Source organism: Ranitomeya variabilis, chromosome 2, assembly GCF_051348905.1.
Source record: "Ranitomeya variabilis isolate aRanVar5 chromosome 2, aRanVar5.hap1, whole genome shotgun sequence".
In the NCBI taxonomy this organism is placed as follows: domain Eukaryota; kingdom Metazoa; phylum Chordata; class Amphibia; order Anura; family Dendrobatidae; genus Ranitomeya; species Ranitomeya variabilis.
Window position 1 is genome coordinate 200,759,997 of NC_135233.1, and position 27,158 is coordinate 200,787,154.

Sequence of the window (27,158 nt, forward strand, 5' to 3'; positions counted from 1 at the left end):
AATCACAAAAGAAAGCAACAGAACGGGCGAGGGATCATTTTGATATATGAGAACAAGAATTGCATGGCGAATATATATTTTCAGCATACGTAATGTCACAGTGTAGCTGGCGCCACTGTGATCTGTTTGGAAAAGCCACATGCATAAATCAATAAACTAATAAGTTAATGGAGAAATTCTAATGGTAATCATGAAAATAAGCCATTGAAAAGAATACAAATCTGTCACCAATGAGGTAATACAGTTTATATGGAAAATGTTTGGCTTCTGGTAAGAGAAGGAGGAATCGCTGGGGATGAAGAAGTGTCCACATTAGGTCCTGGTAGAGGAGAACATACGGTAAGTACGCTGGACTAAAGTAAACTAAATAAACAGCTACAAAGTATCAGCTCCTCTGGAAGTGTGTATGTATGTATGTATATATATATATATATATATATATATATATATATATATATATATATATATTGTGCACATATATTTATACAGTATGTATAAACGTAATATTTATTCTCGGAGTGCAAATATTTTTTTATTTTCATTACTTTTTTTATAGGAGTTGTTACGAAACGTAACTTAAAAGGGTTAGCCACTGTCTAATGGTTTTTGACAAAAATAGAGAAAATATTTATTGACATCAATAATTAATCCAATATAAATATTGGAGCATTGCCGACGTCCTTATTTTAAAAGTGGCGCTCCCTTATTGTTTGAATATTTGGTTGGGAACTGACCTGCAGAATGAGGGACATCCGGCCAGAGCAGGCTCGGACTGGTCCATCGGAGGCCAGAGGATATCTCCGGTGGGCTGCGGAACCATGTTGCCAGTAGATTATAATTATCTCTCCCCAGGATCAGCACATAGTATGTTGTATTTGACGCAGTGGGGCCCATCACCTACTTCCAGGGGCTCTGCCTGCCCGACCACTACCACAACCTATCAGTTTTCAAGGGGCAGGCAGCCAGCATGACCCGTCGACCATCCACATTATGGCCAGGATCAGATAGACAGTTGCAGCGCTTTCAGAGGATTGTTGGGCGGCCACTGATGTCTGAAAACTACAACAAGAAAAAACATTTTACACCAGTCAGTATTTCCACTTGAAAATGGTATCAATCAGCACTTGTGGGAGAGCAGCGGACCGTAGTTTCTGTCTGGTAATGAGTAACGTCTTGGTGAGCCTCTTGTACTGTATGTAGCTGAGTGGTAATGGTGGGGGAAAGTGTCCTCATAATAATTCTGTGCATTAAATAGCAGGGTGGTGTTTATGTGTTATACATACTGGTGACTAAATAAAAAGTGTCACTTTAAACGCTGCCACCAGTCAGTTCATATGCTAGTGTAAACGCTGACGCCAGTCAGTCCATGGTGTAGTGTAAACACTGCCACTAGTCAGTCAATATTGTAATGTAAACCCTGCTTTCAGTCAGTTCACAGTCTGGTGTAAACAATGCCATCAGGTCAGCTCAAACTGTAGTGTAAATATTGCCACCAGTCAGTCCATAGTCTAGTGTAAACACTGCCACCGATCAGTCCATACTCTAGTGTAAACACTGCCACTGGTCAGTCCATAGTCTAGTCTAAACACTGCTTCCAGTTAATTCATTGTTTAGTGTTAACACTACCACTGGTCAGTCCATAGTCTAGTCTAAACACTGCTGTGAGTCAGTCCATAGTCTAGTGTAAACACTGCCACTGGTCAGTCCATAGTCTAGTGTAAAGACTACCACTAGTCAGTCCATACTCTAGTGTTAACACTGCTGTTAGTCAGTCCACAGTCTATTGTAAACACTGACACTGGTCAGTTCATAGTCTAGTGTCAACACTGCTGTTGGTCAGTCCATAGTCCAGTGTACACACTACCACTGGATAGTCCATAGTCTAGTGTACATGGTTAGTCCATTCTCTAGTGTAAACACTGCCACTGGTTAGTCCATACTCTAGTGTAAACACTACCACTGGTTAGTCCACACTCTAGTGTTAACACTGACACTGGTCAGTTCATAGTCTAGAGTAGACACTGCCACTGGTCAGTTCATAGTCTAGCGTCAACACTGCTGTTGGTCAGTCCACACTCTAGTGTGAACACTACCACTGGCTAGTCCACACTCTAGTGTCAACACTGCTGTTGTTCAGTCCATAGTCTAGTGTAAAGGCTACCACTGGTCAGTCCGTACTCTAGTGTTAACACTGACACTGGTCAGTTCATAGTCTAGTGTAGACACTGCCACTGGTCATCCATAGTCTAGTGTAAACACTGCCACTGGTTAGTCCATACTCTAGTGTAAACACTACCACTGGCTAGTCCACACTCGAGTGTCAACACTGCTGTTGGTCAGTCCATAGTCTAGTGTAAAGGCTACCACTGGTGAGTCCATACTCTAGTGTTAACACTGCTGTTAGTCGGTCAACAGTCTATTGTAAACACTGCCACTGGTCAGTCCATAGTCTATTGTAAACACTGACACTGGTCAGTTCATAGTCTAGTGTAGACACTGCCACTGGTCATCCATAGTCTAGTGTAAACACTGCCACTGGTTAGTCCATACTCTAGTGTAAACACTACCACTGGCTAGTCCACACTCGAGTGTCAACACTGCTGTTGGTCAGTCCATAGTCTAGTGTAAAGGCTACCACTGGTGAGTCCATACTCTAGTGTTAACACTGCTGTTAGTCGGTCAACAGTCTATTGTAAACACTGCCACTGGTCAGTCCATAGTCTATTGTAAACACTGACACTGGTCAGTTCATAGTCTAGTGTAGACACTGCCACTGGTCAGTCCATAGTCTAGTGTAAAGACTACCACTAGTCAGTCCATACTCTAGTGTTAACACTGCTGTTAGTCGGTCAACAGTCTATTGTAAACACTGCCACTGGTCAGTCCATAGTCTATTGTAAACACTGACACTGGTCAGTTCATAGTCTAGTGTAGACACTGCCACTGGTCAGTCCATACTCTAGTGTCAACACTGCTGTTGGTCAGTCCATAGTCTAGTCTAAACACTGCCACTAATCAGTCCATAGTCTAGTGTAAATTCTGTTGCCAGTCAGTCCATTGTCTGGTATAAATTTTACGCAATTTGTATTTTGGATGATAATTACTTTAAACAACTCCAGTTCTGTTAGTCAATCCAAAAGGTTAATAAACCTGAAACCTGAACATTTAAGAAAGAAAATGTGAGGTTTTGTCTCTTAGGAGAATATCTATGTATGCAGAATCATTATCCAACTAAATATAAAAGGTACATTTTCCATCTTAATTGTGTATGATCATCTGTGAAAATAAAAGTGAGAATAACCACTGCTCAAAATGTACAAAATACGTAAAAAAAATCAGTTTCCAATACAGCCACCCATCAATAAGTCATAAGCTCCATCCATGGAGTTTGTCAGTTTCTGAATCTGTTGACGATCAACTTTTTTGGACATCACCAGCCACAGCCCCAGATACTGATCAGAGAGGCGCCTGTTCTCCTGTACGTTTAATCTCCCATTTAAAATTGGCCAACAAGTTCTCAATGGGGTTTAGGTCTGGTGAGGAAGGGGCCAGGTCATTATTCTTTTCTTTTAAAGGCATTTCCTGGAAGATGAGCAATGGAGACTTCAATGCTGTGATGGAGCATTATCTTGCAGAAAAATTCAGATTTTCTTGAAAAATGCAGACTTTTCCCTGCTCCACTGCTGGAAGAAAGTGACTTCTAAAAGCTAGCAGTAGCTTTGGGAGATGACTTTGAGCCCATCTTCAACACTAAAAGGTTCAACTAGCTCATCATTAGTAATCCCAGCCCCTAACGGTGCCACCTCCACCTTGCTGGCGTCTCAGTTAAAAGGGAGGTGTGTGCCCGGTACTGATCCAGCCATGAGCCCACCTATCTGGTCTCTCAAGATTAACTCTTATCTCATTACTCCATAAAGCCTTTGAAAAGTCTTTCTTCAGATATTTCTTGGCCCAGTCTTAACGTTTCACCTTTTCTGTCTTGTTCAGTGGTATCTAGTTTTTATTAAACTTTTCAGAGTCAGTTAAATCTCTTTTATGGCGCGTTCTGCCTGAAGACAACAAGCTGCTTGATAACTCTGCTCACCTTCATAAAAGGTGTTTAGATCCTCATCCCACATCCTCGCTCATCATTAAACAAATACATCCACTAAGCATTCACATTTATACAGCTCGGAGTTGGATAATCTGCATACAATGATGGTGTGGTCAAAATTCTCACTGCCTAATAATTCTGCACACATTGTATATGCCCTGCCGCAAAGGTCACAACATAGTATAGTGTACATGCTGCCGTTGGGTCATTCCATAACCCAGTGCTACCAATGCTGCCAGTTAGTAAGTGTTGTCGCAGGTCAGTCTATAGTTTAGTGTAAATGTTGCTGCTGCTCAGTCCATACACCAGTGTAAATGCTGCCACCAGGTCAGTGCCTAATTTTGTCTAAACACTTCAGCAACCACAACTCCCAGCACACCCTGACAGCAGCATACTTGTAGTTCCCAGCATATCCTGTAGGTCTAAAGGTCTCTGTGTATGCTGGGAATTGTAGTTACCACCAAATTAACAGACAACAAATTTGAAAACTACTGGACTTCAGAAAGTAGTTGTACTTCTCTAAAAGTTTGTGATTCGTAGTTTACATACTAATAGGGATCCACTTAAGGAGGCATCCTTAATATATTTCAGTCATCTTATTATACAGCACTGTGTACTTACAATTGCTCGTTTTGCCTTTCTACCAAGATAATTCTTCTCTTTTCCATTAGGTCTATGACATAACTGAGGAGCTTAATCCAGCTTTAGGATGAAACAAGAGGTCTTTTTTCCCTGCATGAGTCATCCCTCTCTTCAAGCCTTGACTCAGCTGTTCCGCTCCTCACCCCTTGCCAGGTACTTTGCAGTGATGACCCATGTAGGGAAAAGAGATGTTCTATTGCTACATGGAGCTTAGAAGGAATCAGCTGATAAGTTTTTAATCAAGTGATGTCACAGACCTAATGGAGAAGAGAAGAATTAACTGGGTAGAAAGTCAAAATGAGCAATTGTAAGTACACAGTGCTGTATAATATGATGACTGCAATATATGAAGAGGATAAAAATATTGATGGGAGGAGGAGGAGGGAGAGGAGGAGGAAGAGGAGGAGGCGGAGGAAGAAGGGGAAAGAAGACATGGTACGAGATTGAGACATTGTGGACTAGGTAAAAAATGTTTAATGTTTCTCATGATTAGTCGGGCATAGTGTGCTATGGATTTGGGTGGCTTTGCCAGGTGGTTTTGATGAAGACAGTATGAAAAATATCTCTCATCTATTTTGGAAACTACAACTGGCTTGAAAGCTCCATACTTCAGATTTTTCTGCAAGTTTTAGTTTGACTAAAAGTTTGTTATTCACAAAGATGTTGTGAATCTGAACTGAGTGGAATCCAGTATAAAGCTGGGTCAGCATCCCAGATGGCTTTTTATCATTTCTGTGTATTGGAGCTATAAGGTGGGCCCCTGAAATAATATTCCAGAAGATGCTCCAGGAAAACGTTGTCAGAAGCCACCAAAAGAATGGACCGGTTACTTCATTTATCTTCTTCTTGGCTTTCAAAGCCTGAAGAAGTTAAAAGAAGTGATAAAAGACAAAACATATGCACATCATTTTGACATTGCATTTTTATCTCTTTTTCAGGCAGGTTCCAGATAGAATCCGCCTGAAAAAGACATCTTGTGCACATATCCTAAGGGGTTGTTGACAGTGAACAAATAAGGTTGGTGTCACACTTGCGAGTGCAATGCAAGAAACTCGTGCATCAATACCCGGCACTGCCGCCTGCGGTTCAGACCAGAGCATTCAGCTGCATAAAACTACCGGGTATTGATGTGAGAGACTCATGCAAGTTTCTTGGATTGCACTCGCAAGTGTGACTCTGGCCTAAAACGTCCATTGAAAACTTTTTTTTGTGCATATGTAGATCATATATACATGACATAGATTGGCATGGTGAATTATTCTATTTATGTTATGTCCTAATGGCTGTCCTATTTCGGCAGTACTTTTCTGGTAAATTCAACCCTTCATCCCTTTCAGATGTCCTACATGTCTTACACTTGTGATTCTAATAATATTAGACCATGATCATTATTACGTAATTAGCTCTATTAAATATTTTTTTGTTTCTTTCATCTCTTGCCAGGAGAGTCGCTCAGCCTCACCGATGATTTATTGTCTGGTTTGGGTACAGCATGCATTGCAGCTGGGAGAAGCCACGGTGGGACATCAGACAGCAATCTTTACTCAGTCATTTTCAAGTGCTTGGAAGCAGACAGTATTTACAAGTAAGCTGAGACCAATTCTAAAAGGAAATCAATAAGCAAATGATATTAAGAGAACAGCTGCATCCGTTATACCCTAGGCATCAGACAAGTCGTCTTCATAGACAGAATAGTAAGGTTGGGCTTGCATGTTTTATGTGTCTGACATGAGGGTGTAATGTCCCCCTGAAAGACCTGGAGTTAGACAGTCATGTCAGGTAATGAATCGCAGGTCTTCTTTAGAGATGGTATGACTTGTGTCCCATATTAAATGGATTTAGTTTCCTCTGGTGCTGAAGAGGTTAACGACCCTTTCTATGCTGGTCAGAAACATGCAGCTTTATTTCAGCTGTTCCTGATCTGGTCATTACTTCCTGTAAAAGTTGGCCCGACCTTCTTGTCCCTGCAGGTGAAAGATTTGTCTTCCTGTGCTGTGTGCTAAATCTAAGTAGTTGGATTGCAGTTGTAGTAGTGATCTATGGTTTGCTGTAAGACGTGTGTGTTTATCTCTTGGTCCCTATTCCCATTTAGTTTATTCCTCTCTGTCCCTATCCTCCTCCCTAGCATTGTATCTTAATTACCAAGTGACTATTTTTAGCAATTCAGAAAGAATAGGCTGTTATCTATATGTTGACTTTTGAATTTAAGCATTTCTTTCTGGCTGGTCAAAAAAAAACCTGATGTTTGTGTAAGCCTGTAATATTGACTTGTAAACTGATATTCAATATAACATAGTGTAATCTTATCCTTCATGACTAGTGATGATTACTGATATGCTAGTTATGCATTGTCTAGGCCAGATAGTTGTTGACTTCGAAAACAGGGGAGGAAAAACTATGCAAATAGATTAAATAATAAAGTAATGCTACTTGATCTCATCTCCATTCTTACCCTTTGTGTAAATACTGAATGAAGGACACTTGTTAAGTAGAAAAATAGGTTATATGCCTCTATTTAGAGAGACAGAGAGAGAAGCAGAGATTCAACCAAGACATCCAAATATTCAGGGACTTTACAGGACTGTAGCCAAAACATCATGGCCCCATCATGAGGGACATGGATCTATCATTCTACAGGAAACAACCTAGGGGACCTTGACCCCGGTTGGGAGAATACAGCTCCATTGACCATCGCAGAACCATGAATACATTTGGAGAAAGCCAGGATTGGGACCTGCTGGTCACCTGGCTCCATGGAGATGTTCGGAGAAGCCAGGTTGTGACCCTCGGGTGAACTGATCTTGTACCTGAATGGACTGTCATCTCCCTATGCTTGTCATTACCTCCTCTCTGTGTGCGTGCCACAGGTAGGGTAGTTAACCCTGGGAGCTCTGAAGTAACAGCTTCCATTATCCCGGCGAAACAGCGGAAGGGTGACACTTGCATTGGAATTGTTATTCAGTACGAATACAAGGATATTAGAAATTATTTGTGCTGATTTTCACTAGTGTCCATCCACATGAAAGGTATTATTTTTATTAGTGGACAAGCATCTATAGCTATACAACTTCTTCCATGTGTAATAACTTGTTTACAGGTTCCCTTTAAAATGAGGTAATACAGGTCCTTCTCAAAAAATTAGCATATAGTGTTAAATTTCATTATTTACCATAATGTAATGATTACAATTAAACTTTCATATATTATAGATTCATTATCCACCAACTGAAATTTGTCAGGTCTTTTATTGTTTTAATACTGATGATTTTGGCATACAACTCCTGATAACCCAAAAAACCTGTCTCAATAAATTAGCATATCAAGAAAAGGTACTCTAAATGACCTATTACCCTAATCTTCTGAATCAACTAATTAACTCTAAACACATGCAAAAGATACCTGAGGCTTTTAAAAACTCCCTGCCTGGTTCATTACTCAAAACCCCCATCATGGGTAAGACTAGCGACCTGACAGATGTCAAGAAGGCCATCATTGACAGCCTCAAGCAAGAGGGTAAGACCCAGAAAGAAATTTCTCAACAAATAGGCTGCTCCCAGAGTGCTGTATCAAGGCACCTCAATGGTAAGTCTGTTGGAAGGAAACAATGTGGCAGAAAACGCTGTACAACGAGAAGAGGTGACCGGACCCTGAGGAAGATTGTGGAGAAGGACCGATTCCAGACCTTGGGGAACCTGAGGAAGCAGTGGACTGAGTCTGGTGTGGAAACATCCAGAGCCACCGTGCACAGGCGTGTGCAGGAAATGGGCTACAGGTGCCGCATTCCCCAGGTAAAGCCACTTTTGAACCATAAACAGCGGCAGAAGCGCCTGACCTGGGCTACAGAGAAGCAGCACTGGACTGTTGCTAAGTGGTCCCAAGTACTTTTTTCTGATGAAAGCAAATTTTGCATGTCATTCGGAAATCAAGGTGCCAGAGTCTGGAGGAAGACTGGGGAGAAGGAAATGCCAAAATGCCTGAAGTCCAGTGTCAAGTACCCACAGTCAGTGATGGTGTGGGGTGCCATGTCAGCTGCTGGTGTTGGTCCACTGTGTTTCATCAAGGGCAGGGTCAATGCAGCTAGCTATCAGGAGATTTTGGAGCACTTCATGCTTCCATCGGCTGAAATGCTTTATGGAGATGAAGATTTCATTTTTCAGCACGACCTGGCACCTGCTCACAGTGCCAAAACCACTGGTAAATGGTTTACTGACCATGGTATTACTGTGCTCAATTGGCCTGCCAACTCTCCTGACCTGAACCCCATAGAGAATCTGTGGGATATTGTGAAGAGAAAGTTGAGAGACGCAAGACCCAACACTCTGGATGAGCTTAAGGCCGCTATTGAAGCATCCTGGGCCTCCATAACATCTCAGCCGTGTCACAGGCTGATTGCCTCCATGCCACGCCGCATTGAAGCAGTCATTTCTGCCAAAGGATTCCCGACCAAGTATTGAGTGCATAACTGAACATTATTATTTGATGGTTTTTTTGTTTGGTATTAAAAAACACTTTTATTTGATTGGTCGGGTGAAATATGCTAATTTATTGAGACAGGTTTTTTGGGTTATCAGGAGTTGTATGCCAAAATCATCAGTATTAAAACAATAAAAGACCTGACAAATTTCAGTTGGTGGATAATGAATCTATAGTATATGAAAGTTTAATTGTAATCATTACATTATGGTAAATAATGAAATTTAACACTATATGCTAATTTTTTGAGAAGGACCTGTATATGAATCAATGCACACACATTTTTTCTATAACTGCACCGCACCTGATTGTCACATTCTGCCCCTCTTATATCTCTTATGTACTTACGTCCATGCTATTCAGCCTTCTGTCTCCTTCCTTTCCTATCTCTTATCCTGTATGTTATTCCTCCATGCTATAAATCCTATGATACATCAGTACAGTATCACCAGACCAGCTGACGCCAGTACCGTCTTTGTCTGCTAGAATGACACTGTGGTTATTCTGCCTGTTATGGACATCTGAATAGGCAAATATTTTATAAATAAATATACAGTTAGGAGGCCAAACTGTGATTGCCTCTATTACAACTGTGTAACAGAAGCTGTCTAGTCATCATCATTAGGCAGAAGAGGGCACATGCCACAATGTAAGATACAAAGTAGAGTCCTAAACATTGTACCATACTCAAAAGAACTTGGCAATTAAAGATGAGCAGATCGATTCACAGGGTTAGATTGTCTAGGTCAGTGGTAGCTGGTGGCTAGACAAAAGGCAGCAAAAGTCTCACCTTCAGGAGTTCCAGTCACGGCATTTGATTTTTCAGAGCTGACGCAACATCATCTTCTGTGTGGCAGCCCTGGCTAATCAAAAGCCACGTCAGGGATGCCGGAAGGTAAGAAACCTCCCATCGAGATTCCAGATGCCACTGATGTGGATACTGGATCATAGTCCCATGAATTAATCCGCTCATATCTTCCTGGCACTCCTTTTCATATTGCAAAGGCAATTGTCATCCCGCCACTCACAGCGCTTCTCTTTTGCATTCTTATTAGTTCATGAAATCCAATATTTGAGAATGTTTAGTCAGTCTGACCGAAATATCACATTTTTAGATTTCTTAACAATAAGCTGAGCAACTATACTTTACAATTCAAAAAAAATAGTAAGAAGTTATTTTTACTATAGTCATCATCATTAACTGCGATAGGAGTTTCTCCCTGTATATAACGTTTTTGGTACATTCAATGCAATTATATCATACACCTTTTATTGACTGAGATGGGGACCCCCTTCATGTAGCATAAAGCCATGTAATTTTCAATCAGTCACCATGAAATGACATGATCTAACTGAAGCAAACTACACTGTGAAATTGCAGATAGAGAAGGGTATCTAAATAAGGTAGGACTAGTTATGTTATATATAATGTGTGTCTAGTGAAATGATCAATTTTAAAAACAATTCTGGAATGCTTCTTTAACGTCCCAAATGGGACAACCCCTTTAATTGAAATTTGCCAGCTTGAATTGGTTATTAAATGAATTTTTGTGACTCAGCCTTGGATTGTACATTGGCTTTTCATTTGTATATCACCTTGAAATAATTTTACATGCACTTCATGGCTGCTTGCACTTTCTATCATAATTGATCTTTTTTATTTGCTTGTTATTATTCTCTTGCTGTCTCGAGCAGCAATATATTATTATTATCTAGTGTCCTTAATAATTATTATACACTCCCATCAAGTGATACTTTACATAGATTATATGTGCCTCAACTTTCATATTGTTTGAAATTTGGTACTGTATTACCTTTCAATGTAATTTCACTGACTAATCCAATTGGAGTGATATAAATAAAATTTAACTTTTATTATGTAGTCTTAAAATTAACACTAATCACTATTTTAACAATTTTATCTCCTTTAAAATCAATCCACTAAGGAATGACTGCAGTTGCGAGTGTGGTCTCAGGGATGTTATCAATATCCACGGACTGTAATTTTGGTAAAACAAAAGAAAAAGAGGCTAAGCCTCTGCCAGCTCACCGATACCACAGGTGCACGGAACTCGTCCTGACCCGACGTGCAGTGGATACAATATATGGAATGAAGTGGTAGTTCCAGCTCCTTAAAATTCAAAGTCTTTATTTTCCAAGTTAAAACTTTATAGTCATCAAGAATTTTTGTACATCATGGATGCATAGGCAGCGAAAAAGAAAGGTATAAGCAACGCTTTTCGATCAACTAAGATCTTTATCACAGCTTGGTACTGTAATTTTGGTACTTGGGATATTATTCAATAACCAAAAGCTTTGTTATTCACTATACCGAGTGTATACCCTTGTCAGTGATCCCATATGGTGGGTTGATAACAAAGTGCCCTTGGCCTTCCTATTTCTAGTGCCCTGATTAACGACTCTGGATCATATAAACAGTTAGGTTGTCGGCAGATTTACTATAAAGTGCTCTAGTGTCTTCCTGTTCCCAACAATCTAGGTTATCAGCCCTGAGTTGTATTGGCAGCTGGGCTAATCTCCTTCACTGCATTTAGTAGTTCCCCAAAACCCTACACGTTTTATCATGAGTGGTGAGTGCCATGGTCATCAGGGGCTAGCAGTATTTAAACATGGTAAAACTTCAGTTAACTCTTATGGTCCTTAGTTGAACATATCACCATGGTTGCAGGCAACGTTTGGCGGCCAAACCAGCATGTATTTATGGGGAGGATTGTCCTGCCCATTCCTCTCCTCCCAGTTAAAGGGCCAATCACTCAACAGGGATATATCTTGCATATTTAGTTCCCAACCTATCTTGTTTGCCTCTTTGCCGGAGGCTCGTCCTCTCCAACCAATAAGCAAAGAGGACATTTCCTACCATCACCTCCTGTCGTTGGCAGTTACTTATGTCATTGCTCAACCCCTGGTGGTATCTATTACTCTCTGTGTCCGAAGGCTGTACCACTCTCGGGAGGGGTTAGTCATCCTCTTCCAATCGGTGTAAGCCAAGGCACCTCCTTCACTTACCTTCTATCTTCGTTGACTGCATGTGCTGGGTTTCCATTTGTTGTGGTACATCATGTACTCCCTTTCCAGAGTTTGCTGCTGCCCTGCAATTGTACAACAGTTTTGCCTCAATCTAATGGACTGGCCTTTCGGTATTCCTTTATATAACGGAGCTGGGTGATGGCTCTCCCTGGATAAAAAGTCATTTGTGGCTGTCAGTTTACGATAAAGGGTTGTCTCAAGATGTCCATTTATTTTGTTTATTATAGTGATAACCAAAAAGTTGAGGCAATCCACCTGGATCTCACTGGTAAAAAAACAGGTCAGTTTCATTTTGGTTGAGGTGGTTCACAAACTCAGTGAATAGTTTTCCGTATTTGTCTATAACATGAACGTGTCATCAATACACTTTGCCCATAGCGATGGTGGCTTTTATGCTCCTCTTAGTTGGGAATGGGAAGTATTTGGCCTATTGTATTTAGAGTTACAAGGTCGGGACAGCGATGGGGAGCAGCTGCGCATCAAGTTTCGCAAATCTGTATATGTGATGGTGGAAGAACATAATCATTTTCTCTGAACCGTCTGAACAATATACCTAGTTTATTTTACTATGGGTTAAGAATATTGATGACACGTTGATATTATGGAGAGATACAGAAAAAAATTTCACTGAGTTTGTGAACCACCTCAACCAAAATGAAATTGGCCTTTTTTTTACCAGTGAGATCCAGGTGGATCGCCTCAACTTTTTGGAACTCACTATAATAAACAAAATGAATAGACATCTTGAGACAATCCTTTATCGTAAACCGACAGCCAGAAATGGCTAATTATCCTGGAAGAGCCATCACCCAGCTCCATTACGTAAAGGGATACCAAAAGACCAGTAAATTAGATTGAGGCGAAACTGTTGTACTATGGCTGATTATATCAATGAACCAAGGGATTTACAAGAATGTTTTCTTTAGAAAGGCTACACAAGAAAGGTCATAAGTGAGGCTTATAGGTTTACACTGTCGCAGAATCATGACTCCCTTTTGTCACCAAGAAACAGAGAGGACACCACTGCCGACATCCATGTTATTGGCACTTTTGATGATCTGAATAATGAAGTACAGAATATACTACAAGATTTATGGGGAATACTTAAGGCAGATCGAGATCTGGCTGATCTCCTATCGAACACATCCAGAGTCACCTATAGAAGAGGTAGGAACCTCAGAGACCATTTAACCCACAGTCACTTTGTGGAAAGGAAAACAGGAAAAACCTGGCTAGATGATATCAACAAAAAAACATTGGGTACCTTTAAATGTGATGACTGCAAGGCCTGCAGTTATATTTGTAAGAGCAAGACGTTTATCAGTGCGACAACCAATGAACAATTTATAAATCGAGAATTTGCAAACTGCAAAACAAAAGGCGTGATGTATATGGCAACTTGCTATTGCCCATGAAATTACATAGGCAAAACAAAAAGAGAACTTGGAAAACGCATTCTTGACCATGTAGGCTATATCAGACGAAAGGAACAGATCACCCTTGCCAGGCACATGCTTGAAGCACACCCTGATAATCCATTTGCCTTACAGTTCCAGGTCATCGAGGTTGTGCTTCCTCCCATAAGAGGAGACAACTGGGATCAGTTACTCCTCCAAAAGGAATGGAAATGGATGCCCAAACTGCGATTGATTGCCCCCAAAGGGATCAATGAATCCCTTTCTTTTTCGTGTTTCATTGATCCATAAATGCCTCCTGGCGTCCAATAACCATTCTATATAGGAGACTCCTGCCCAAATCCTTCATATTAATGAAAATGAAATTTTTCTTTATTACTGTAACAGGGTCTACCGTGCTGGGGTACCTCTTTCAGTACCACCCCGTGGTTCAGGAGGTCCACTCTGCTTTGGCTGGAGTCTGAATGAAGGACGCTGACTGGAATTCCTTGATTACATGGGCGCATATTAAAGATCACTGCTTCTCCACGTATTTCCAGTGTGACAACACTTTACTCACAGGACACAGAATATATATCACACAGATACAGAGGGCAGGCCAATTGAAAAGCGGCAGGCCAGACATACATTACACTTTTTTGAAGTGCATTTGAACAGCAAGGTGGCTTGTTGTTGAAGGGAAATAGAGGAAAAAAAAAAAATCTTTAAATCATCAGCATAGCGAGTGTGAGCGAGCTGAGTGTGACCTGAGCATAAGTGTGGACGGCGGTAAGTGTGACTTGTGACTCAGTGAAGAGGTATTTGGAAGGCCTTTAACAAATACCTGTGTGAATTGTGTGAGTTGTTGAATTGGGAGTAGCTATATTCACAAGGGGTTAACATAGGGTGGGCGGTCATAATCAAGGGTTTATAAGGGGCAGCTGTTTGAGGCTCAAGTCCTTTTTGGAAGTGCATTTGAACAGCAAGGTGGCTTGTTGTTGAAGGGAAATAGAGGGAAAAAAAGCCGGAGGAGTGACTGCTCCAGTAAGGAGGGAAATAGGAGAGCAGGGTAGGCCAGACAGGTGCTGGTAGTGGGGGACTCAATTATTAGGGGAACAGATAGGGCAATCTGTCACAAAGACAGGGATCGTCGAACGGTGTGCTGCCTACCTGGCGCTCGAGTCTGACACATCGCTGATCGGGTTGACAGGTTATTGGGAGGGGCTGGTGAGGACCCAGCGGTCATGGTGCACATTGGCGCAAATGACAAAGTTAGAGGTAGGTGGAAGGTCCTTAAAGATGATTTCAGGGAATTAGGCTACAAGCTGAAAGCAAGGACCTCCAACGTGGTATTTTCTGAAATACTGCCTGTACCACGTGCCACGCCAGAGAGGCAACGGGAAATTAGGGAGGTTAATAAGTGGCTCAAGAATTGGTGTAGGAAGGAGGGGTTTGGGTTCCTGCAGAACTGGGCCGACTTCTCAGTTGGCTACAGGCTCTACGCTAGGGATGGGCTGCACCTCAATGGGGAAGGTGCAGCTGTGCTGGGGGAGAAAATGGTTAGAAGGTTGGAGGAGTGTTTAAACTAGGGAATGGGGGGGAGGGTATTCATTTTATAGGTGGGGAAGATAGTGCAGATAGAGACCTGGGCACAAATAAGGAAGTTGGGGGTGGTGGAGGCATGGGGGGTGGGGTTAGAACAGTTAGTAATTTAAGAAAGAATAGAGGTACAGAGAGGAACATCAAGTGCATGTATACTAATGCCAGAAGCCTCGCCAACAAAATGGACGAATTAGAACTAATGTTGTTGGAGCATAATTATGACATGGTGGGGATATCTGAGACGTGGCTGGATGAGAGCCATGACTGGGCTGTTAACTTGCAGGGCTATAGCCTTTTCAGAAATGACCGTACAGATAAGCGAGGGGGTGGGGTGTGTCTGTTTGTAAAATCGACCTTAAAACCCATCCTGTGTGATAATATAGGTGAATCTAATGAAAATGTAGAGTCCCTGTGGGTGGAGATAAGGGGAGGGGGAAAAAATAATAAATTACTGATAGGGGTTTGTTATAAATCTCCAAAAATAATGAAAGCAATGGAGAATATCCTTGTAAAGCAAATAGATGAAGCTGCGACTCAAGGAGAAGTCATTATTATGGGGGACTTCAACTACCCTGAAATAGATTGGGGAACAGAAACCTGCAGTTCCAGTAAAGGTAATCGGATTTTGACAACTATGAGAGACAATTACCTTTCACAACTGGTTCAGGACCCAACAAGAAGGGGGGCACTGCTAGACCTAATATTAACCAACAGGCCAGACCGCATATCAAATATAAGGGTTGGGGGTCACTTGGGGAATAGTGATCACAAAATAATAAGTTTTCATGTCTCCTTTAATAAGATGTGTAGTAGAGGGGTGACAAGGACACTAAACTTCAGGAGGGCAAATTTCCAACGGATGAGAGAGGATCTTGATGCAATTAACTGGGACGATATCCTGAGACATAAAAGTACACAAAGAAAATGGGAGACATTTATTAGCATCCTGGATAGGACCTGTGCACAGTATATACCGTATGGGAATAAACATACTAGAAATAGGAGGAAACCAATATGGCTAAATAGAGCTGTAAGGGGAGCAATAAGGGACAAAAAGAAAGCATTTAGAGAATTAAAGGAAGTAGGTAGTGAGGAGGCATTAAATAAATACAAAAAATTAAATAAATTATGTAAAAAGCAAATCAAGGCAGCAAAGATTGAGACAGAGAGACTCATTGCTAGAGAGAGCAAAAATAACCCCAAAATATTCTTTAACTACATAAATAGTAAGAAACTAAAAAATGATAGTGTTGGCCCCCTTAAAAATAGTCTGGGTGAAATGGTGGATGAGGATGAGGAAAAAGCCAATATGCTAAATGACTTTTTTTCATCAGTATTTACAAAAGAAAATCCCATGGCAGCCAATATGACTAGTGATAATAATTCCCAATTTAATGTTACCTGCTTAACCCAACAGGAAGTACGGCGGCGTCTAAAAATCACAAAAATTGACAAATCTCCGGGCCCGGATGGGATACACCCCCGAGTACTGCAGGAATTAAGTACAGTCATTGATAGACTATTATTTTTAATCTTTAAAGAGTCCATAATAACAGGGTCTGTACCACAGGACTGGTGTATAGCAAATTTGGTGCCAATATTCAAAAAGGGGACAAAAACTGAACTCGGAAATTATAGGCCAGTAAGTTTAACCTCTACTGTGGGTAAAATCCTGGAGGGCATTCTAAGGGATGCTATACTGGAGTATCTGAAGAGGAATAACCTCATGACCCAGTATCAGCACGGGTTTACTAGGGACCGATCATGTCAGACTAATTTGATCAGCTTCTATGAAGAGGTAAGTTCCGGTCTGGACCAAGGGAACCCAGTAGATGTAGTGTATATGGACTTTTCAAAAGCTTTTGATACGGTGCCACACAAAAGGTTGATACATAAAATGAGAATAATGGGGATAGGGGAAAATATGTGCAAGTGGGTTGAGAGTTGGCTCAGGGATAGGAAACAAAGGGTGGTTATTAATGGAGCACACTCGGACTGGGTCACGGTTAGTAGTGGGGTACCACAGGGGTCAGTATTGGGCCCTCTTCTTTTTAACATATTTATTAATGACCTTGTAGGGGGCATTCAGAGTAGAATTTCAATATTTGCAGATGACACTAAACTCTGCAGGGCAATCAATACAGGGGAGGACAATTTTATATTACAGGCTGACTTATGTAAACTAGAAGCTTGGGCTGATAAATGGCAAATGAGCTTTAATGGGGATAAATGTAAGGTCATGCACTTGGGTAGAAGTAATAAGATGTATAACTATGTGCTTAATTCTAAAACTCTGGGCAAAACCGTCAATGAAAAAGACCTGGGTGTATGGGTGGATGACAAACTCATATTCAGTGGCCAGTGTCAGGCAGCTGCTACAAAGGCAAATAAAATTATGGGATGCATTAAAAGAGGCATAGATGCTCATGAGGAGAACATAATTTTACCTCTATACAAGTCACACTTAGAATACTGTGCACAGTTCTGGTCTCCGGTGTATAAGAAAGACATAGCTGAACTGGATCAGGTGCAGAGAAGAGCAACCAAGGTTATTAGAGGACTGGGGGGTCTGCAATACCAAGATAGGTTATTACACTTGGGGCTATTTAGTTTGGAAAAACGAAGACTAAGGGGTGATCTTATGTTAATGTATAAATATATGAGGGGACAGTACAAAGACCTTTCTGCTGATCTTTTTAATAATAGACCGGTGACAGGGACAAGGGGGCATCCTCTACGTCTGGAGGAAAAAAGGTTTAAGCATAATAACAGACGCGGATTCTTTACTGTAAGAGCAGTGAGACTATGAAACTCTCTGCCGTATGATGTTGTAATGAGTGACTCATTGCTTCAATTTAAGAGGGGACTGGATACCTTTCTGGAAAAGTATAATATTACAGGGTATATATATTAAGATTCCTTGATAAGGCGTTGATCCAGGGAACTAGTCTGATTGCCGTATGTGGGGTCGGGAAGGAATTTTTTTCCCCATGATGGAGCTTACTCTTACCACATGGGGTTTTTTTGCCTTCCCCTGGATCAACATGTTAGGGCATGCTAGGCTATGGGTTGAACTAGATGGACTTAAAGTCTTCCTTCAACCTTAATAACTATGTAAATATGTAATAGCCGCAGGTGGCCGGAGCCTGCCGATATTTACTGTGGGAATTACAAAGGTGGGGGAGGTCAGAAGGAGAATATCTTGTCCTCTCTGCCCAGGGGCGCAGCCTGTGGACTGATGCATTTCACATGGAACCTATTATACATACATATGACTGCACAACATATTCTGGGTGCTGGGGGGTTCCGTAACAATTACATATCGAACCAGCGTGTATTTAAAGATTATATCAAGATTATTTACCCCCCTTGTGCCCCCCCTTTCACCATCCCCTCCTGTCCCCCCTCCAATTTGAGCACGATAGTTTTCCATGTATAAATCGTACCTTATTGCTAGTGCCATACTGGTTAATTATATTGAAGGTAACATCAAAGCATTGATATATTATCCCTAAGAGCCAATAATCTAAGGTTTTCATGAATGATATTTAGCATCATTATGACACAGAAAGGTGAATTAAGAATTCGATAATGATCATACTGAATAGCATGGTATAGAACCATTGAAATCAATGATCGCTACAGAATCACACCACAACAAAAGGATTATTAGAAGCTCATACCAGGTGGATTTTAAAATCAAACCACAACAAAAGGATTACTAGAAGCTTGTAAAAGGCGGATTACCGAGCGCCCGCTACATTAGATTACAGTCTCATTATGACTGGAGGGGAAGGACGAGCCTCCATGCAGAGCAGCAGCAATATCCGGATAGGGATGGCGGGATGTACCACCACAAATGGAAACCCAGCACATGCAGTCAACGAAGATAGAAGGTAAGGGAAGGAGGTGCCTTGGCTCACACTGATTGAAAGAGGATGACTAACCCCTCCCGAGGGTGGTACAGCCTCCGGACACAGACAGCGAGAGATACCACCGGGGTTTGAGCCGTGACATAAGTAACCGCCGATGATAGGAGGTGATGAGAGGAAACACCCTCTTTGCTCATTGGTCGGAGAGGATGAGCCTCCGGCAAAGAGGAGAACAAGATAGGATGGGAGCTAAATATACAAGATGTATCCTGTTGTGAACTCTGTTTTCAGGCTCCCTCTTGTGGTCACAGGTGGTATTGTGTGACTTTTGTTTTGGGCTCCCCCTGGTGGCTTTGTTTGTTATCCTGCGGGTCTGTGGCTGATCAGCTGCCTCGTTATTCACTTGGGAGTTTCCTATTTAGCTCTGTTTCACTTCCACTTGTTGCCGGCTGTCAATGTACTCAGTGCTATTCTGATTACTCCTGATTATCTTCGGTTTCAGTCTCTTCAGGAGAAGCTAAGTTCTGTTTAATTATTTTTTGCTCATCAGTCTGCAATATGATTTCTGTGTATGATGAGTTTAGTCCAGCTTGCTAATATGTGATTTCTTCTGCTGGTTTGCTCTGGGGTACAGAGTTGCTTCCCCCGCACCGTTAGTTGGTGCGGGGGCTTGAGCGATCTCTGCGTGGATATTTTGAATAGGGTTTTTAATTGACCGCACAGTTCCCTTTCTATTTTCTGCTTTCTAGTGTTAGCGGGCCTCATTTGCTAAATCTAATTTCATCTCTGCGTTTGTGCTTTCCCCTTAACTCACCGTTAATATTTGTGGGGGGCTATTCTATATCTTTGGGGTCATTTCACTGAGGCAAGTGAGGACTTTCGTTCCCTCTAGGAATAGTCAGTTTCTCAGGCCGTGAAGAGACGTCTAGGATTTTCAGGTAACGTTCCACGGCTGCCTATAGTTGTTTGCGGATAGGATCAGGTTGCGGTCAATTCAGTTACCACTTCCCCAGAGTTTGTAGTCGGTTTAGTTACTTAGCTAGTCCTACTTGCGATCCTTGCCACTAGGATCATAACAGTATCCCTGCCAAGTGATTGGCTCTTTAACTGGAAGGGGAGGAATGGGCAGGACAATCCTTCCCGTAAATACATGCTGGTTTGGCCACCGAACGTGGCCTGCAAGCATGCCTATATTTCAACTAAGGACAATTAAATGTAACTAAATTTTTACCATCTTTAAATGCTGCTAGCCCCTGATAACCATGACAATCACCACTCATGATGAAACGCGTACGGTTTAGGGAATTTCTAAATGCAATGAAGGAGATTAGCCCAGCTGCCAATACAACTCAGGGCTGATCACCTAGAGTGTTGGGAACAGGAAGACACTAGAGCACTTTATCGTAAATCTGCTGACAACCTAACTGTTTATATGATCTAGAGCCGTTAATCAGGGCACTAGAAATAGGAAGGCAAAGGGCACTTTGTTATCAGCCAACCGTATGGGATCCCTGACAAAGGTATACACTTTGTGTAGTTAATAACAAGGTTTTTGGATATTGATGAATATCTCGAGCAGGTACAGACTGGGACTGAAATCCAGCCCTGGCATTTGAAATCACACAGGCCCATGCCGTCCCTGTCCCCGAGCACCAGATGGGGATATATTACTAATATTACCCTGGATTGAAGAAAGCAAGATTTACTACAAGACCAATATTTCTAATGATAACCCATGGCCTGCTGGGGTAAATGACTTTGTGCTCCGTCACGACTCTTAACAGTATGGGTGTCTTGAGAACACTGATTCTGTTAACAACGTAGCAGACAAGGCAGCCCATGACCAGACAGGCCCTTCTAGCATTTGCCAGAATTGCCAGATGGCCAGTCTGGCCCTGATCCCGAGTACCAAAATTACAGTCTGTGGATATTGATAATATCCCTGATACCACACTCTCAACTGCAGTCATTCCTTAGTGGATTGATTTTAAAGGAGATAAAATTGTTAAAATAGTGATTAGTGTTAATTTTAATACTGCATAATAAAAGTTTAATTTTATTTATATCACTCCAATTGGATTAGTCAGTGAAACTTTTTGTCAATTAACTCTGGAGATAAGTATTTTACCATTTAGCAGTGAATTACCTTTCAATTTAGCTGTTTTTATTTGAAAGTTGTAATGTTTTATTGCAATGATGATACTTTGCCAAGATGTATCAGTACGATATAATTTACCTGTAACAGATAGATGTGAGGTTTCCAGATCAGAATTTTATATGCCTCTATTACCACTGGAGTCTATAAACTTTTATGATTGGCATCTTGAATTAGATGTCTGCTGGAAAAAGGTTAAAGGGGGCGTCAAACTGAGTAAATGTCTTGGACCTTCATTATTTCAGGGACCAATACAGGTGGAAATCCCAGTTTGTAAGCTCATAGTGGAGCCGAAAACCTTCCTCTCCTCTGATTCTGAGTTAGACTGTTCATGTTCAGCTTCCTTTCAAAGCTTCATTTGAACCCTATGGTATCTTGTCTGCCCGACGAATCCATAAGAGCCAATGACCTGATACCAGAAAGTCCAAGAACAGGGACATTCTACATGCTTCCCAAAATCCACAAATCTGGAATTCCAGGAAGACCAATTATTTCATGTGTGGGCACCCTTACTGAGCAGGTATCTGGATGGGTAGAGGGTGTTCTTAAACCCCTGGTAAAGGATACACCCAGCTTCATTCAGGACACAACTGACCTATTGAATAAACTATCAGCAATAGGTCCTCTACCAGAAGGAACCATCCTGGCCACCATGGATGTGGAATCTTTGTACTCCAATATCCCACACCAGGATGGATTAAATGCCTGCGAATTCTTCCTGGAAAACACAGGGACTGATGCAAATTCTGTGGTGAAACTTATAAAATTCATCCTCACCCACAATTACTTTGAATTTGACAAGAAGATCTATCTACAGGAGACTGGCACAGCAATGGGAAGTAAAATGGTCCCACAGTATGCAAATCTTTTCATGGCCAAGCTTGAAAGTTACTTTTTGTCCTCATGTCCCATCAGGCCTCTGGCGTACTACTGCTACATTGATGACATTTTAATCATCTGGACGGAGTCTGAACCACAGCTAAAGACGTTCCATGAACAGTTTAATCAATTTCACCCTACCATCAACTTGACACTCAACTACTCCTGTACTGAAATTAACTTTTTGGACACCATCATTAAGCTGCAGAACAATAAAATAGAGACATCCCTGTATCAGAAGCCAATCGACCGTCCAACATACCTTAAATGGGACAGTTTCCATCCAAAACACATAAAAAACTCCATTGTCTACAGCCAAGCCATCAGATACAATCGTATATGTTCCAACCCAATGGATAGGGATGAACACCTTGATCGCCTCAGAAAGACCTTTTTGAATCAGGGCTACCATCCAAGAACAATTGAAAACCAGATTACAAGAGCCACCAGAATATCAAGGAATCACCTGCTACATTACAAAGCTAAAGAAGAAAATAACCGGATACCTCTAGTAGTTACCTACAATCCAAATCTGGAGGTGCTAAGGGGAGCTGCACGGAAATTACAACCTTTACTACAAAAAGATGCCCGCTTACGATCCATTTTCCCAGACCCCCCCACTACTGTGTTTTAGACAGCCCCCAAATCTAAGAAGCATCATTGTCAACAGCTCCCTGTCCTCTCCAACAGCTGCAGGTACCTTTCCCTGCAATCAGAAAAAATGTAAAATCTGTCCATTCATAATGACCACGGACAAGATAAAGATCCCCAACTCACATCAGGACTACAAGATACCAGGTACTTTCAGCTGCGTCACTTCTAATGTGGTGTACCTAATCATTTGTACTAAATGTCCAACTGGGGGTCTGTATGTGGGGGAGACAGGGCAGAAACTGAGAACAAGAATGAATTCTCACCGCCACACAATAAGAGAAAAAAGAATGGATCTACCTGTGGCAATACATTTTTGTCTCCCAAATCAAAGCATTATGGACATGAAACTACTTGTGTTAAAGGGTAACTTCAAAACTCAGAGAGACAGAAGAGTCTGGGAATATAAACTGATGACGACCTTTGACTGTCTTAGTGGTGGAATGAATGTGTCGCATGGATTTATGTTGTTGTAGAAGGGTTAATAGTTTGCCTTTAACTGCCTTGCCTTTAAGTGCCTTTTACCTTTAAGTGTTAGAATTACTAGAATCTGTTGACTCAGTAGTCTGATGGTCTCCTCTCCAAGGAGACTACACTTCTTATCATGTATGTTCTCAATAGTCAGTTACAATATGTTCTGAGCTATGGTAATAGAATATGACCCTGGGTGCTGGTGGGGGCTACATGAGTTACATTGAAATGCATTGGATGTAAATGGTATAAAACATTGCTTTGGCTTTTTATATATCAGATAAAAGTGACTTGCTCACGGGATACGTGTGAGGTGTCTTTTGTCTCCAAGCGCTTGTCAACTAAGGGCGTAAATCCACAATTAGGTCTCACTGGTGATCTGTCAGCTGACATTTGGGTCAGAATGAAAACAGCTACGACAATGTCTTTTTACATCAACTAAGGAACTTGCCCCTCAGACTATGAAGGGTCATCACAACACAGACCCCAATCAGAGGACAATAAAACATTCCTTATCTAAGAACTGGCCCAACATTTATGGACATAACTGTTTATCACTCATGGTAATTCTGCTTCATGCCACCTGTCTTATCCATGTTTTTTTTTTTTTTTCTCCTGTGCTATGTTGTGCATAAATATGTGATTCTTCAGAATTTGTATGTTAGGAGTCGAGTTTCCCCTGCTGCACAGGGGGAATCTCCATCCGTGTCTGCTGCGGTCTCCCATTCTCCATTGGCCGCAGTGGAGCCTGCTCAGCGGAGACGTCGGTCCCAGCGTCTCACTGAGTCTGATTCTGTGGAAAGGGTTACTGCTGCCTCTCCAGGCTCTGCTATTGTACCCTGCACTGATCTGCAGCAAGCAGGCTTTTCTGGGACTAAGTCCTGCTTTGCACACACTGAGCCTGCCCAGGGTAAGATCTCTCAGGGGAGATCAAGGGTCACATGCTCAGGTACTGCAGCCAAATCTATTGGTCCTTCTAGGAAGGTCCTGTAGGTACGCAGGCTCTGTGGCAGTCTCTCATTGGTCCTTTTTAGGAAGGTCCTGTACGTGCTGCAGCTATTTAAGGCTCGCATGGCCGCACGGCCATGCGCTAGTATCTTCCAAAATTACGTGCTTTGCACCACTGTGGTCATGTGCTTGAATGTGTTCAGGGACCCGGCTGAAATAAGCCCCTAGAATGCTGGCACCTCCAGCGAGGAGATTGTGTATGAGTGTATTCAGGGACCTGGCTGAAATAAGCCCCTAGAATGCTGGCACCTCCGGTGAGGAGTGTTGTGTGCATGCATGACCACTGACTGCTCTCTTCTGGGTAGTTAGCCTGTGCCTCTGTGAGCGTCTAACAGGGCACAGAGCTTTGCTTTCTCGGCCGCTCTGTGAAGCTAACAGAGCTGGTTCATACCGCCATATTGTGCCGCCATCCACTTAGCAGCAGGATCTTTCCTGCACGGTGGATCCCGGGTTGCGAACGCACCAATCCCATCAATAAATATACTCGGTGCGTTCCGCAAACCCTAACATTGTATTAGTCTGTGCCTGATGAAGAGACCTGTGTAGTCTCGAAAGCTTGCAATTTGTTACCATCTTTTCAGTTAGCCATTAAAAGGTATCAACCACTGAGGACTCTCAATTCTAAACATTTTTCTATCTACTGGCTAACACGGTACCAAGATATATATCTTTCCTGTATCAAGTTAAAAGTGGACACTTTTGGCTTTCATTATTCCTGCTACTTCCCTGAGTAATCTTGTTTTAATTTAAATAAAATCCATCATATGGTTCCAGAGATATGGGCTTTTTATTTAGTGCTGATAGTTATGCTCCTTGTGGGCATGGTTCACAGATTCTCTGGGGGCGTGCCTTTAGGCTGCTCTACATAATTACCATGTGAGCCACGCCTCTCTTTGAAAAACCATAAAAAGTTACCCTAAAAAAGTCCACATCTTTGGAATTTTATGGTGGATTTAATTTAAAAAAAGCGGAATATTCATAGAGTTAGCGATAGTGAAAAAAAAAAGCAAATTCTGGCTATTTTGGCCTGGTGATATATCCTCTTCATACAGATTCATTTTGATTAGATGTAGAAACACAATGTTAACATTTGTTTTTTATCATCATTTCAAAATCCTAAAATGAGAATACTTGTACTCTGTCAACAGTTTGTTAGTAGTTTTTGTACTAAAATCATTCCAGCTATCATTATACGAAAGTGGCACCATCTGATTTCTCCCTCGCTTATAAGTTAATTGAAAATCAGTACGGCTTTTATTAAAGATATGTCAAGTCTAATCAGTATTTGGCAGTAAGGTAATTGACTACGGTAAAATGACAACCCACTTTACTGTTTTATTAGCATTTGGAAAGAAACATTGGATTTTTTTTAAACTAAAACAAATGTAATTTTGGATTTTTGGGAAAAGTTGTTACTTTTTACATAAATGCATTTATTTTAAGCTAAAATATGTTTTTATATTTGGCTTTCACAAACAATTTTACAGCATTTGACTTTTACACGCTTTTTGATTCCCTGCACATTGATGGCAGCAGAATGGATTAACTAGAAAACCTTTAGAAACTTAGCTCTAAAGGAGAGCTTGTAACTTTTTTTTATCTTTCTTTTATCTAAGTTTCTCAGTTCTTCTTTGATGTAGCTTGTAATTGTAAAGGTACCGTTACACTAAGCGACGCTCCAGTGATATAGACAATGATCCGACCCAAACTAGATCGCTGGAGCGTCGCTGTTAGGTCGCTGTAGAGACGTCAAACACAGCAGCTCCAGAACGATGCAGGAGCGATCCAGTGACGTAACGGCGACTCACTTATCGTTCACGCTCCATGTAAAAACATTGCTGACATCGTTGCTTTTGCTGTCAAACATGACGATACATGCCGAACTAGCGACCAATTAAAGTTCCAGACTTCTAGCTCCGACCAGCGATATCACAGCGGGATCCAGATCGCTGCTGCGTGTCAAACACAACGAGATCGCTATCCAGGACGCTGCAACATCACGGATCGTTGTCGTTCTCGTTGGAAAGTTGTTTAGTGTGAAGGTACCTTAAGTCAACTGAGAGGAACGAAGTAAAAAAAACAGAGTTACAAAGTTCCATCAGAAAGAGCTCATTGATGGGTTGTCTGTATGGATCGCTTATTTCCCGCTAATCACATTGTCTAAAAAGTCTGCCAATCGCCCTGCAGATGATTAAAACACCAGTTCCTTGGTGGAGTGATTTTTAACACATAATCCTAACTTAGAGCCACGTTCATGTGGAGGAGATAGTTTTGGGTTCTGTTTGTCTGGACTTTACTACAGCTCTCATCTCACAGTGCTGTCATACTGTGAGATGAGTGCTGTAGTGTATGAGCAATGCTCCTCATCTATCAATAAATAATGCTTTAGTTCCTACAACAGATGTACACACTGTTCATACACTACAGCTGTCATGCTGTGAGACAAGAGCAGTAGTGTGTGATCAGATCTTGCTACATACAGCGCTCTATATCAATTCCGGTATTAGTGCATTATTCCCCAATACTTGCCTAGATGTAGAGAGGTGTTTGTAATGAACACACTTCTGCTCTTTTTCCCCTGAACAGTAATTGTCACCAGTTTACTCTTTATGACCTCGTTAGACATTATTCTTACTACATCTTTTAGAGAAAGACTGTTGTGATATTTTCTGGGGGCGTGTTCTTTTCCCCTGCATGATACTTCTTGCTTATGATTGGTCAACATTATGCAGGGAAAAAAAAACATTCCTCAAGAGAATAATTATTCCTAACACCCTATTTGTTATAGTGGACATTGTCAGAGAAAGTTTACAAGCTAATATCTCTGCAATGACACACTCAAGAAGGTGATAAAACCAGTGCCCTAAGAA

The 27,158-nt window shown here is 41.5% G+C and overlaps 1 protein-coding gene across 4 annotated transcripts in view; it reads left to right on the top strand.

Moving 5' to 3' along the window:
• The window catches only part of ASTN2 (astrotactin 2), a 939,506-nt gene that overhangs the window by 856,533 nt on the left and 55,815 nt on the right, over positions 1 to 27,158 (top strand). For all 4 annotated transcript variants that reach the window (XM_077283456.1, XM_077283455.1, XM_077283458.1 and 1 more), the window contains one exon: positions 6,179 to 6,320. In XM_077283456.1, coding sequence (XP_077139571.1) covers positions 6,179 to 6,320 — 142 coding nt within the window. The remainder of the gene's footprint in view (positions 1 to 6,178; positions 6,321 to 27,158) is intronic.